Source organism: Mercurialis annua, linkage group LG4, assembly GCF_937616625.2.
Source record: "Mercurialis annua linkage group LG4, ddMerAnnu1.2, whole genome shotgun sequence".
NCBI lineage: Eukaryota > Viridiplantae > Streptophyta > Magnoliopsida > Malpighiales > Euphorbiaceae > Mercurialis > Mercurialis annua.
The window spans coordinates 29712745-29729192 of NC_065573.1; the positions used below are offsets into that span (position 1 = coordinate 29712745).

The 16448-nt window shown below is 27.6% G+C and overlaps 1 protein-coding gene across 1 annotated transcript; it reads right to left on the reverse strand.

Moving 5' to 3' along the window:
* Window positions 1–13698: 13698 nt before the first annotated feature.
* LOC126679362 (chaperone protein dnaJ 11, chloroplastic) lies at window positions 13699–14629 on the reverse strand. Its single transcript, XM_050374376.1, has one exon. It carries the CDS (start codon window positions 14580–14582, stop codon window positions 14121–14123), a length of 462 nt encoding a protein of 153 aa, XP_050230333.1. The 5' UTR covers window positions 14583–14629; the 3' UTR covers window positions 13699–14120.
* Between the last annotated feature and the right edge of the window lie 1819 nt (window positions 14630–16448).

The following is a 16448-nucleotide window of genomic DNA, read 5'->3' on the forward strand; positions in this document are numbered from 1 at the left end:
TCAATTTTTAAATTTTTCATGGATATATTATAGCAAAAGGTAAACAAATTATTTTTATTGTAAAATATTGTTTCTTTTATACTGCCAATTATACTATGCCAATTTCACTTTTTACCAATGAGAGACTCTTAATTAGAGTTTTAAAAAAACCGAACCGGTGGCCGAACTGGTGGGGCCACCGGTTTTTGGTTCAACCAGTTGAACCGGTTCAATGACCGGTTCAACCGGTTTAATAAATTTAGAAAACAATTAAAAAAATTATGGTTCATCGGTTCTTTTACCTGTCCAATCCAGTTCAACACCCAGTTTTTTATTTGTTCAATCTGGTCCAATTTGGTTCAACTAAAAGATCCAGTTTTGTACAATTTAATTTAGACCGGGCCACTGACCGGATCGCAGTTTAACCGGTCTGGTTTTTAAAACACTGCTCTTAAAAAAATTTATTTCATTTAGTAACATAATTATTTGTCATTTAGAAACGACACAAATTAAGTTGGATAAAGTAAATACAAAATAAGTTGTTATAAAAATGTAACTTTTTATAACACTTTTTATTACTCATTGTGAATTAATTAATTTTAGATTGATATAAAATAGTCATTATATTTTATAGGATTAATGTCATAAAAATTCACCAACTTTACATTTTTTCTCAATTTAATCACGTTCTTTAAAATTTCTCATAAAAATACATCAACTCTAATTTTTTTTCAAATTCATATACGATGTTAACGTGTTACTCATTCATTGGATAAAATGACATACACCTTCGCAAATGCCATAATTGATAATTCGCTATTTGTTTTCATTATTAGGAGGAAAACAAGAGATAATACCTCTTAGCTCATGAATTAGTCTTTAATTACCATAGAGTGAAGGGTAAAAAAGATATGGAAATAGATTTAAGTAAAGCTTATGACATGATTCATCGGGATAACATTGAGTAAATTTTGTTAAGGCTTAGATTTCCTAACAAATTCATCAAATGGGTCATGACTTGCACTAGTAACCCTACTTTTACTGTAATGATTAATGATCCTTGAAGGTTTTCTCCCTGAGGCATGTTGTGTGAGACAGGGAGATCCTATGTCACACTTGATCTTTATTTTGGTAATCGAGTACTTATCCATGTCTTTAAGGTGTATTGATGAGAGAGAGAGTTTGTTTACCATTCTGGTTGCAAGGAGATGAAAATAAAACATTTATGTTTCGCATATGACCTTTCCATTTTTTCATAAAAATGATATGAAAAGTATTAATCAGATCTCTGCAGTGTTGAACCATTTTCATGATGTGTCTAGGCTTCAAATCAATACCAAAAAGAGAAATGTTTATTTCAGTGGTGTGGATAGTAGTCCTGAGACTGAGATTTTATAGAAAATGGGGTTTGCTGAGAGGGTTTTGCCTATAAAATATCGTAGGGTTCCTCTTATTAGCAAGAGATAGGGTAGGAAAGGTGACATTACTTTCTGGCAATGACCTTTGGCTTGTTGGAAAGTCTTTATATGATATATGATACTGATGTACCTAAAAACAAGCAAATTTGAAAGATATATGGGATATGGGGTGTTGGAAGCTTCCTGATCCCGTAGATGATCAAATAAAAGCGGCTTGTAACATGATTGAAAGCAACTATAGCATTCATTTAAGAGGAGAATCTGGAGGCATAATAAGTCAGGTATTAGCTCTGTCTGAATTGCTTTAGAACTCAGCATGAGAAAGTTACTAATTGGTGGAGAACTTTGTAAAGTCCTGGTTATGTTCTTAAGCACATCTATATTGCTTGGCTGGCTATAAAGAGCAAGCGCAGAACAAAGGATAAATTGGAAGTGTGGGGATCTTTTAATATGATACATGTGTTTTATGCAATGAGTCTATTGAGTTCATTTATTTTTAGCTTGTCCTATATCTGGGATGGTGTTGCAAAAAGTGTTACAGAAATGTTATATCAGCAAAATTGTGCTAAGTTGGAGAAAGAGATGAGCTTGGTTTAATTAGTAGAAAAACTAAAGGGAAGAGTATCCTAGATAGAGTTAGAAAAATTGTTTTTATGAGTCGCATTTATAACATTTGTGGAGGGCAGAACAAAATAATTTTGGCCTAATTACTTAAAAACCACTCACCTTATAACTTTTTTTCATTTATATCACGATTTAGAAAAATTTTCATTTGTACCCTATTTTTGATTTTTATGTTTCGTTTGTACCCGAAGAGTAATTTTTTTGATAATTGAATTAATTTAAAGATGAAAATATTAAAAACAAGATACATAAATGATTAACATTAACGTTTTATTAGAATATAGGTTAAAAATGAATTACTAATTTAATTTTTTTTTTCAAAAGAAAATAGGTCAATTCAACTCATTAGGGTAGAGATGAAACATAAAAATCAAAAATAGGGTACAATTGAAAATTTTTCTAAATTATGGTATAAATGAAAAAAATTTACAAGATGTGTGATTTTTAAGTAATAAAGCCAATAATTTTTGAAGAAGTAGGCATTACTCTGGAGGTGATCTTCAAAGGGATCAGGCAGGAGGTGCTTATGAAGATAGGTATAGCAACTCTGCTGCTCTCCACCAAATGTAGGAAAACTAGAGGAATTAGTTGGTTACTCTGCTTTTGTAAATCAATTTTGTTTGTTGCTTGTAAATAGTGCTCTTTTGTTTGAGCTTATCAATATTATCTCGGTAAATTTTACTAAAAATATTACTTTTTAATTCTAAATCATTTATTTTAGACAAAATATCTTAAAAAACACCACATTTTTTACCCTTTTTTAATTATACTCTAATTTTGTAAAATCGCTAATCCTGTTTAAATCTTCACCTTTCACTTTCAATTGTACCCAATTTTGTAAATTGTATTCTCTCTAAAAAAAACAAATTTTATGAATGACTTATTTGAACTCGTTTTTATTCAAAAAAATCAAGATAAATGACTTGTTTTAATATATTTTTCTCGAATAAAAAAAGGTCAATTTAGTACTTATGGGTTGAATTCAAAGTGAAATGTGCAGATTTGAACAAAATTGATAATTTTACAAGACCATACTTTAATTGAAAAAGGGTTAAAAGCTAAGTGTTTTTTAATACGTTTTGCCTTTTATTTTATCTTGTTATCGACTAATTTTTTTATATAAATTTACAGCCTTAAGTAAAAGGATCATCCAAATGTGCCTCACTTAGTTGGGAAAAGGTCACTAAACAAGTCTAACTTCCAAAAAAATAGCATTTTTTTACTTGGTTCATTTTTGCTTATTTACTTCTCGAAAAATTAAAGGGTTGACTTCCTTTTGACTAAGAAAATAAATTCCCTATCAAAATCTAGGTAAAATCTACTTCTTTAGTAAATTAATTAAAATACTCCTACATTTAATTAGCCAATTTAGCTATTGAGAGTAATATTGTCTTTAAATTTTAATTAATTAAAAATAAAATGCAACTTCCCGAGAAGTTATTAAGTGAACCAAATAATGAAAATATTAATTTCTTTCAAACTAACTTCCTCAGTAATTATCTTCTCGAGAAGTATATTTCCCGAGAATTATATTTTTTTGATCCAATTGAGGTCTTAATCCTAAAATAAAATTTTAAATGGCTCTAGTCACTGCTTCAAAACTTAAATCAAAATAATGAATACAAATTAGCTTCGTTTTGGTAATAATTTGAAAACTTAAGTGATTTCTTAATAGTTCAATCAATTTAATTATAGATTAATAATTTGCCGATATTAATTTAATATATGTTGCTTTAGTTTAATCTCATATATTTTGAATGAATTTTAACTATAAAATAATATATTTAAATCTTTTATATCTAGACTAGTTCCATCTGAGCTGGATAAAATTCTTACAAAAAGTAAACTTCTATCTTTAAATTTTAAATTACCGTATATATAAATTAAATTCGAAAAAACTAATGTGTACAATTTAAACCTTCCATGTTATCATGGAAACAATACCAATGGGCTTTAGCTTAAATGGTATAAGCGCTAAACAGAAAACTGCTAGGTTGTGGGTTTAATTCCTCCCACAAATGCTCCCCCTTCCTAAATTATATATATATAAAAAAACAATGGTGGTTAATAATGTTCTAGAAGATAGAGATATATTGTGGCAGTAGAAAGTTGGCAAAGCCAATTTTTTCTTCTAAAATTAAGGCTCTTGTATTTCTCCTTTTGCAATTGGTCTTAATCATTAGTTGACTATAACTCTTGTATTCATCCATCCATTTCTATCCCCACTTCACCTCTTCTTCTTCACCCTTATCCATAGCCTCATGAATGTGATATGGGCTCCAATCCCTTCTTGGCTTCACTTCAAATCAATACTTAAATTGAAATATTTAAAGGAAGCATATAAATTAATTAAAATTGTAGGAAAATAAATTTATTTATTTTACTTTGTTTTAGAATTTAATGAAATTTTTAATGAAAAAATAGTGATGATTAATTTGTAAACATCTTACTAATGAAATATATTTTACAAACTCATAAAAGATATTATGGTCTTATATTAATAATAATACAATATTTAATGAAACTAAATTTGATAATTTTTTATTGGTTTATAAACTTTATTAGGCTTGTAAAAGAATTAAATTTATGATACAATAAAAAATGTTAAATTTAAAAAATAATATGTAAAAATTTATTTTTAAATACAATTACAAGTCAAAATAATATGTAAAATATGTGACTTAATTTATCAAAATGATATAAAAGTATATCAATTTGATTTCATTAAGACGTTAGGAGGCTACAAGTGAATTTTTTTTAAATATGGTTTACTGGAGATATTAAGTTTAGATGTGGAAATAATTATTTTTAAATTTGAAGTGTGAGTGATTAAAATGCTAAACTTATACTATGATTATTGATACAAATGCCGTAAAAATTTATTGATTTTATTTAGTTATATCAGATATTTTTGACTCGAACCTCGCTAGACTTAATTTTAACTAAAAACCAAAATAAGCCGACCAAGCCAACATTTTAGTCCTACATGTGTGCTTACGGTTGGTTCAAACCATAAGCTATGACATCAGCAAATGAAACACTATATTCTCATATTTTTATTACAACTATCAAATTCTAGTCAGTATAATTTATTTTTCTTTTCTGTTTGCAATAGAAGAATCATTAAAATACATTATATAATTGAATGGATATTGTAATATGTATTTCGGGACTTTGAACTTTGAAGAACTAAATTGAAAAATCATTAAAATACACTATAATTGAACGGATATAATAATATGTATTTTGAAGAACTAAAAAAGAACATGTTATTTATGTATTTAATGTTAAACTATTGTTGAAAAGGTAGATTTGATATGAATTATAAGAGCTCTAGTATGAAAAATACCTCAAAATGCTATAATTTAATATTTATTATAAAAAATACATGTCTATTGTACTTTCTATTTGATGTGCTAAATTTAGCATATGCTAAATTATATGCCAAATTTATTAGAAAGTTTAGCATATGCCAAATTTTATTATATCTAAATTATTTACAGATTTGCCATCAATAATAATAATCACTTATAAAATTACAAATTTAACATTTAGTTTAACATTTTGCAATGGAGTAAATTTTAATAATATATGCTATATATAATATTTTATTTTATTTTGTGCTAAAAATAGCATAAAAGATACTAACATTCAATGGAGATGCTCTAAACCTCTAAGTAATCAATCTAAACCGCTCCTTGACGATGATGAGAGCAGTAACCGCTTCTCATCAAAAGTTACTGCCGCTTGCTTCCATTGCACCCACTACCATCGCTGTCGTTGCTTTCAACAGATGATATTGGAAGCGCAAATTCTGAAAACTTCAAAGCCATCATTATCCTGCACCTGTACAAAGTGAAATTGGAAACTGTCACTGGAATCGTTTTTTCTGGACTTTGATTCAATACCTCTGACACCGGCAGATAAGTATTGTATTTCCTACTGCTTTTGCATGGCTAATTGATTAGGAAGTAGAGTTTTGAATTATATGTTATGGTTAATTCTATTATCCGATTAGTATATCATCCTCTACTGCTATTCAACAATTTATTATTGGTAACATTTGGCATTATCAATCCTTTTCCCATTCTTCAATCCCAACTGGCCATTGCATGCAGTTTTCATATGGCTTTTCGAATCTGATCATAGATTGGCTTTTCAGATTTGATTAAGTCTTGTGGATTCTTGGACACATGTGAAGATGGATCAATCATGGCACAGTAATTTCAAACGGTGGATATATAATTGATGCCTTTTGCCTCTAAAATGCCATTGAAGATAATATTTTCTAAAAAAATATTCATTCCTAGTTCCCCTTTTATGGGTGTATTTAAGTGTTTACCAATTATATGGGGAATTTTTTTTTATTGATTTTTTGTATTATTCATAAAATTGCATAATTATATGTTTTTAATTAATAATTATATGTTGATCTAAATAAATGAAGGGTGCAGCTTTAAGGTCTTTTGAGGGAATGGAAAAATCGATACTCTAAGAATTTATATTTTTTTTCATTTTGTATACGTCTTATGATTTAATATAGACATTAAGAGAGGTAGCGTTTTCGTGTGGTGATATTGCTTTGTAATTACGACAACAATTCTTAGTGGTGGAGGCATTTTGCAATGGTGGTGGTGATAGTTAATCTTGTTTGGTTGTAGATGTTAAAAATTAAAATTATTAGTAAAAAGAAAGAAAATTATGTTTTCAAAAAATTAAAACTTCAATGGTCTGATATCTAAAACTTTATAAGGTAAAATACGAACGAGAAAAATGAATATAATATTGTACTCCTTGTAAGATTATTATACTCCTTGTGAGAATTTGTACTCCTTATGAGGCTAATGTACTCTTTGTGAGGTTAATGTACTCTTCATGAGGTTATAGTACTCAATAGGAGGTGCAGCAGTGGAGGCCCCCAGCCTGGTTTGATGAAGATTAATTTTGATACAGCTCTTAATAAAAGAAAGGCTTAATCACAGTAAAATGTCAAACGTATGCGTGAGGGGTTAGCTATACCCAAACGTTTAAAACGGCACAAATAGCCATTTTTGAATATTTCGGATTCTTTTATGGCCATTTGTGAATCAAACCGGATTTTTTGCCACCATGGCCGCCACATCAGCACTTATTCATCAAAACGACACCAACGTGGCACATATGGAACCTAGCGGTTCAAATAAGGAGAAATGACCTCTCGCGCATGATTTGAGAAGACTCCTCCGATATCAGATATCTCGAAAAGTCTACTCCAGCTTCAGGTATGATTACACTAAATTATTTTTTATTTTAAAGAAATATATGAGCAGGTATACTATGCTTGGGAATTCATTCTGGATATTTTTTCAACCTACGCTACTAAATGTTTCTATAAACTCACAAGGTAGTACTATTATCATCTTATTCCTAATAATGGTATGTGTTTTTTAATATTGTCAATTTATTTTATCGTTCTACCGTTTTGTTTAACAAATTAATTAAACTTTGGTTTATCTTGATTTGTTAAATGGATGTGTATTTGGATGGCTCATATAGTAGCTATAAAGTCCACTTATTATTTAGGCCTAATGGCAAAAAAACCCAAACCTTTACGACTTGTTACAATTATATCCAAACCTTTTAATTTTTGCAATAATATCCAAATTGCATTTTTTTGTTGCAATAATATCCAAATTGCATTTTCTGTAGCAATAATAGTCAAATTGATGGCTAAATTTGTTGTTTACAATTAAGATATTAGGATATTATTATGTTTTGATGTATAATAATATAGTAAAAGTCCCCAAAAATGGCAAAAAAACTCAAAAAAAAATCACATAAAAAGTGCAATTTAGATATTATTGCAACAAAATAATGCAACTTGGATATTATTGCAAAAATTAAAAGGTTTGGATATAATTGCAACAAGTCGTAAAGGTTTGGGTTTTTTTTGCCATTAAGCCTATTATTTATTGTTTAAAGAATGGCTTATTTTCTTCATGGGATGGTCATTCTTCTATACATTTATATATTGTTATCTTTGGCAAAAAAAAAATCAATATAAAAAAGTTTGAATTTAATATCTTGCATGAATTGTGCCGACTGTTCATTTTTCATAAAAAAAAATTAATTTTATTTATTAAAATCTATATTTCCTTTAAATAATTATTGCGTGTATATTGCTTCTATAATTTTATTCTAAAGCAAAAAGACAAAATTGGATAATTTATTTGCCAAACGACTTTCTTCTTTGAAGAACTGTAATATTTTAAATTTTAAGTATTGATATTTTTATAGAAGACGAGAAATATAATTATAGAATATTGTGGTGCTACTTGACATCTTGTGGCAAGCAAGAAGTTGGATTTTCATCTTGCCTACTTGCGATCAAATTGGAACAATTAGTGCAAATTAAAATATTTTTTCGAAGAAAATGCTCACAAGTGGTACAGCTAAGATCTCTCACTTTAGATAGCCAAAAAGTAGTTCATCATTTTAAACTTAAATGCAATGTTGCTGCTTAAATTCGAACAGAAAAAGTGAAAAATGATTTTTTTTATTATTTATTACTATATTTAATTTGGTAACTTTTAAAAATTAAATTAATATTAAACCTTTTTTTTTTAAGTAAGTCTATTCTATTTTAAACTCATGTATTATTACTTTTTGTTTTATTTTTGATTTATCTATCTTTTTATGGGTTTATTCTTCCCCAAACATAAAACTTATATGATATATTATCTAGAAATCATCCCAACTAATGGATCAACATATCTAAAATTTTATTGGTTTTCATTTGAAAGATTATCTTATAAGTTTGAAACTTTTACAATTTGATTCATGTCTTTTAAATTTATTATGATTTTAAAAAAAAATTGCAAATCGTTATATTTTTTTGTCTACATCTATTTATAGATTTAGTTTTCTTTATTTTAACGTAATAGATCGTTTTGGATCACACCTTAAATAACTGAAATATTCTACTTCGCTGTATTTATCTAGGCTAATATCGTAGCTGGATTCGAAACTCTTAGTTTCAGTCGATTTTTATACACCCCAAAACTATACGACTATATTGATGGTGTTGCCGAATGGAGAAAGCCCCGTTGTTCTTGGCAGAAGTTGTGGGCATTAGGGAAGTGCATAGTTGGATTCAGAAAATAGCCTTATCAAGCATCATTGTTTAATCAAATGCTACTGATGTAGGTAACTGCATTAGAAGCAATAAGGTAGATCTATCTTTTTTTGGGTCAATTTTTCTTCATATTAAACTTCTACTAAAGCAGTCAGTTGATGTGTCTTTAGTTTTTGTTTTTCGATCACGGAATTCGATCGGATTGCTCACTTGGTAGTTAGGGCGTTGTTTTGTTTATCCAATCTTTTTTTTTTGGGTAATATCATGAGGTGCCTTTAACGGGTCTCAATTATATGACGGCACCTTTTAAGTCTTTTATATTCAGACTAATCTCGATCCCATTTGAATCGGGTAGGTCTCTTGCGGGAGAAAAAACTCTGACCTCAAATTTTAAACGGCTGCATACATAAGTACGATTCAAACTCGCGACCTCACTCAAGACAAGAGAAAGTCTTTTCAACTCATCTGCGTCTTGAAATTATCATGATCTTTTTATTTGAGACGTTATGCTTTCCGACTTTAATTTTTATATGTTGAACTATGAAATTTAATATATAGGCTTAATGGCAAAAAAAACCCAAACCTTTACGACTTGTTGCAATTATATCCAAACCTTTTAACTTTTGCAATAATATCCAAATTGCATTATTTTATTGCAATAATATCCAAATTGCATTATTTTGTTGAATAATATCCAAATTGCACTTTTTATATGACTTATTTTGAGTTTTTTGTCATTTTTTGGGACTTTTACTATATTATTATACATCAAAACATAATAATAGCCTAATATCTTAATTGAAAACAACAAGTTTAGCCATCAATTTGACTATTATTGCTACAAAAAATGCAATTTGGATATTATTGCAACAACAAAAATGCAATTTGGATATTATTGCAAAAATTAAAAGGTTTGGATATAATTGCAACAAATCGTAAAGGTTTGGGTTTTTTTTTACCATTAGGCCTAATATATATACATTTTCAGTTTTGAAAAAAAAAAAAACACAACAGAGAAATAAAAAATTAATTATAAAAATTTATAATATTAATTATATTTTTTTAAACTGTGTGATAGTGAATAAGTTGATAATTTTATTAAAACGGAAAGAGTAATCGTCAACTGATTATTACTTTATTAGTCTAATTGATAGTGGTTGTAAAGGAGACGCAACCTTTGTTTATTTAAATGGTGGAACGTTATTACTTTCACTTTGAACCGCAAATAACAAAATATGTGACATGAAAACAACGTTAGAAGTCTGTTCAACTCCGACTTCATGATGTACACACAAAAATATATGTGGAGAAAAAACACTAAAATTTCGAAAATCCTATTAGATTTTAATTAGATGTCTAACAAATTGCTCACGTTCAGAAATATATACTTTATAAACAATTCTAAATATATTATTCCTTTCGGTTCATAATATTTATCGCATTTGGTCATTTAACATAAATTAAAAAAACTAATAAATATGTCTAAATTTGTTTATAATTTTATTAAACTGTCCTTATTAATTACCACTAATTTTATATTTAACTAGTTCTTTTAAACTTATTAAATTATTTATTGTTAGGGATAAATTTGGATAATAACAATTAATGCTTTCTTGAAACTCAAATACGATAAATATTATGGATTAATAAAATTCTCAAATATGATAAATATTATGAACCGGAGAGAATAGGTATAATTCCTACAAGAATGTAGTGCTATTTAGAATTAGTATAAAATGCAATCAGTATGTAGATCATTGATTATGGGCATAATAAATAAAAGGCAAAATCTATTTAAAAGCTCATGTATATTTTTTTTTTAATTTATATGGTCTGTTTAAAAAAAATTATAATTAAATCTATGTATTTGATTTATTTTAGATTTTTAAGTTCTTTTTGGACGGAAAAAAAATATGCATGCATTATTCTCATCAGAAAACATGAGTGACATAAAATGTAAATGTCCACCTAACTCGATATATTGATAAAATAAACCACACAATCCAACTGAAGAGAGATACTAGAAAAAATTATAATTTGAAAGTGTAAGCGTTTATTGAATAAAAACATTTTTAATGAGGGCCCTAGATAAATAAAGTTTTAAAAATACATGTATTTTGTGATTATTTGCATGAAAATTATTAATCATTTAATGACGACTGAATGACACCCTTAAAATATTCATCAATGAAAGAATCCATCACATAAAAGAAACTGGTAGTATAAGGACCTATTAAATAACAATTTTTTTTAAAATAATCATATTATAGAATTTAAGATAGTCTTGATTTTCTATGAAACTAATCAATATTGATGATTATAACTAAATTTTGAAATTTGGCACCAATTCTAATATTTTATTATGACATAATGTATTACAAGTCATGTAAAATTAACAAAAAAAAGGTAAAATTTCAGAAGAATAAAATACATATATAAAAATACATATGAAATCGAAAAATTAGATTAATTTATCAAATTTGATTAGATTTATAGGAAAAATAAAAGATTTGAATTATGTATACCATAGATGTTGAATATGATAGATTTTACTTGATTTCCACTTGATAATTAATTTATACTATTATCTATACTATATATAAAAGTACGGATGGGGGGGGGGACAGGCACTTTTACCTAATTGCCCTTTCTAATTTATTAATAAATACAGGTTTTATGGTCTTTAGTTAAATGATTATTTAATTAAATACTAAGTATATATCTAGAGTCCTAAAAAGAATCCATATACGTTATACCTTGCTAATTTAGGATAAAAACCAAATAGGTATTAGTCGAAAATATTGGCTCTAAGTTGGATTTTATATATGCTTAAATATATGAGTTTTGTTACTCGGAAATAGTGAAGACTCTACCTTAATATCTAGAATCCATATGAAACACACTTAACATGTAAACTTGCAACAGTTAGCTATTAAAAGGAATTCATTTAACTAACACACTTATCTTTTTAAGAAAATTGGAAAATTAATTTGTGGTCATTGTTATGAATGTATAATCTCTTTAATTATATGCACACACGTATTGACTACCAAGGAAGTATATATTATTCATACAGTATATATTTGCTGATAGATTTAATCCCTGCAATTAATACTAATACTCCTAATTAATTTAATATCATAATTTATCAATTCTTGGACTCTTGAAATAAGAATCCAATTAGGAATGTTGTTAAGACAATAAAAATTAAATATATGAGAGACATGCAAATTTATGTTAATGTCCTTTCCACTTATAAAATTTAATTATTAATTAAAAACTATTAAAATAATCATTAAAATTAGAATATTGACTAAAATAAACTACTATGTTAAGATAAGTTAGAGTACTAACTAAAATAAACTACTATATTAAGATAATTGTATAAAATATTAATTAAAATAAACTACTTTGACTATTTAATGATTACTATTTTAATTATTTTTTAATTGTATAAAATTCTAAATAAGGTAAATTATTTCAATGAGCTACTTTTAATTTTCACTTTATATTTTCTATTAAAATTATCTATAATTATAAAATTTGAGTACCAAATAATTTTTTTTTAACAATTAAAATAATCATTTAAAATATTTAATAAGATAAACTATTCCAACTTAACTATTATTTTAAATTGTATTTGATAATTTGACGAGTCACAGTATGAGTCACGTGTGAAACACGTAGACCGAATGAATTGAAGAGGGAGAGGAAGAAGGAGCGGAGATGATCAATTGATTTGGCGATGATAGCTAAGAGGAGTAAGGGAATAGAGTCGGGCGACATGTCGTTGATGTGGTTTTGTAAGCCCATGGTGGGAGAAGAAGGGGTGGGGTGGGATAGAAAGAGAAGGGGTAATTTTTAGGATAAATTCTAATTAATTTAACATAATTAAAATTTTAAATTGTATTAGTATAATTATAACGAATTTAGTTAATATAATATCAGAACCATTACTTTGATTATAATGGCCAGGTCCTTAAAGTGCGTGAGGTCGGGAGTTCAACTCTCGACTCTTCCTTAGGCCGTGGTGAGCCTGAATAAAAAATGAAATTAATCTCCGCTAACCCTCGCTAACAACTAACATAGGATTATTCTATCTTTGGTAAATTAATTATTAGTATAATTAGTCAATATAATTAATAATTTTAATCCAATTTATAAAGATATTTTCCAATTCAACAAAATATTTAACAAATTTAATATTTATAATAAACTAAATATATAGTATACTCATAATAAATTACAAACAAATATTATTGATTTCAACTAATTTTAAAATTACTAAATTAAAGAATTATATTTATTTATAATAAAAAAATTGACTAAGTGAATATTCATTATAAATAAAATAAATCGATATAATTATGATAAATTTAATTATTATATAAATTGATGAGTCATGTTACGAGCCACGTGCGTAGCACGTAATGCAAAACTAGTATTACTAATAGATTGCATGTAATAACTCTCACATGCTATGCTATCACAAATTAAAAACTCAACACCCCTTCCAAAATGAAAAAGACAATAAAAGCACACCAGAAGATTTATAAGTCGATATTGGAGACAACCATAATTGGAGTATCATTAAGTGTAGAAGCATGTTACAATTCACTACATCATCATAGTTTTTTTGTTTTTCTTCTATTTTCAGTATTACGGCAGTCAATTCTACGTACACGGCCCCTCTCCGGCGATATGTTCTGAGGATAATTGCAACATTTAATAGCCCTGATTAATAACAACCGTCAACCGGTGATCGGTGTTCACCTCTATTTCCGCCCCTGTATAGGATTCATCCACGTCATCATCTTCAAAATATCAACAATTTGTGGGTTTCATCTATGTAATCTTTAATTCATCTCTGATTAATTAGGGTTTGAACTACTACTTCAAGAACTGACGACGATCGATTTCTTGATATATATGCATAGATTCAGTGATCGGTTCTTTTTCTTAATAGATCAAATCTAATTCTTGAGCTACCAGCACTGATCAGTCTCCCAATTCCGGCCATGATAACTGCCGGAATATCTAACAGTCAACGGCCGATTGTTTCTAGTTACCAGCTTCCGATCGTAAAGAGCTCTTTTATCAGGATCCGACAAGGTAGAGTATGCACTGTGAATCTTCATGAACTCATCTGCTGACGTGTCTTTCCGATCCAACGTGGCGACATCGGGATGAAGAGTTCTTGCTAATCTTCTGTACGCCGATTTGATTTCTCGGTTTGATGCTCCAACTTGAATCCCAAGAACCTCATAAAACGACGTTGGATTTCTCGCCATTTGTAGAGTATTTGTGTAAGAATTGGAAGTTGGCCTTTCTTTGTATGCAGTGGCGGTGCTGTTTGAAATGAACGGTGGCCGGAAAGTGGTGGTCCGGTGAGGAGGAGGAGAAGTGATGGAGATTCTTGGAAGTGTAGAAAAAGAAGAGGAAAGCATTTTTATCTTTTGTTGTGAATGTTTTGAGGAAAGGTGAATATGCAATTATTTTGGATTTGGAGGGATATATAAAGGCGAGTGAATATGCAATTATTTGAATAAAAGGTCAATTTGGCCCTTAAATTTGTATATCAAGATTAGATAAGTCAGTTTTTAAATTTTTTATTCAATAAAATCCTCAAACTTGTATTTCAAAATCAAATCGATCACTTTACTCAATTAGATCTCTAAATTAGTGTCTCATAGTCAAATAAATCACGGATTTGAAATATAAAAATTCAGAGTTATAAGACATGCATAAAAAGAGTTTGGATTCTAATTGACTAATTCAAGATGTGGAATAATAAAGCTTAATAAATGATTTATTTAATTTAATATACAAATTTATAGACTTAATTGAATAAAAAAAATAAAAAATAGTTTATCTGATTTTAAGATACAAGTTTGAGGGTCGTACTAATATATTGCTTGTTTTTTTTTTAATAATTAACTATGGTTAAGTTAAGAAAGCGGGAAAATCGAGTTTTTTATTTTTTATTTTTTTATCTTTTGGTTTATTGAAGAGGTAAAGATGTGGCTGAGTCAGCTATAAATGGCTTATCCAAATTTTGTTTGCATGTGTATGCTGATTATGGTGTCTCTAATTATGTCTTTTACCATGATGATATAGTGGAGACGTTTAATTTATAAAGTATTCGAATTTAAATAAAAAAATATTTAAAGTTGATTTGATGTTAATCCAATTGAATTTGATCTTGATATATTTAAATTAATTTTTAAATCCAGTTTAAATATTCATATACTCCCTTAAATATTCATAAATTTCCTCCCCCGTTTAAAAAGGAACAAATAACTTTTTTTTTTGAGAGGAACAAATAACTTTTTTACATAAATTAAGAAAGCATTAGCTATTATCATGCTTTCTTATACTACTACCTCTATTTATGATAGTATTGAATTTTATGTATAGACTAATAATTATTAATTATGAAAAGAGAAAAAAGAGTAAAAAAGGAAAATTCATATAAATTAGCACAAAAAACACAATATAATATTTTTAAATGGAACAAATAAAAATAAAATATGTTCTTTATTAAATGAGACAGAGGGAGTATTTAATTTAAAAATTAAAGATTTTATCAAATTATATCAAATTATATAAATAGAAAAGTTTTGTCAAGTTTAGAATGAGTGTTTTAATAATTTTGTTTATGACAAGATTCAATTTTAAATTTTGCTATAAATAATTAAATCAAATTCAAATATCTCGTTATCTCATTAAGAGTCGAGATTCAAATTTTAAAACTTTAGAAGTGAATCAAACTCGAGTTTATTGCATTCCTAATTCACTCCAGCGTAGATTGCATATAATGTGCAACAGATATGCTTAATATCAATTATTTTATAGTAATTTGTTAATTAATTTATTTATGAAATATGTACCTTTTTTACAAGCAAAATTATTAGGGTTAATTGCAAATTTATACACGAACTTTACCCTAATTTGCAATTACAATATAAACTTTAAAACTTGGCAATGTTAGTAACCAACTTTACACTTTTGGCAAATCGATACACCATACACGAAAAACACTAACGTGGATATTGTAATATACCGCCATGTGTCGTTGCGTGATTGGTCGGTGTACCAATTTGCCAAAGAATGAAAGTTGGTTACTGACATTGCCAAGTTTTAAAGTTTATGTCGTAATTGCAAATTAGGGTAAAGTTCGTGTATGCATTTGCAATTAACCCAATTTATTATTGCAGATTAATATGGTAAATTTATTGTATGGAATCAAAATTTGTAACTAAGAATGAATGAACCTTTCATTTTTTTTTAAATTAATATTCTGCATTCTGATT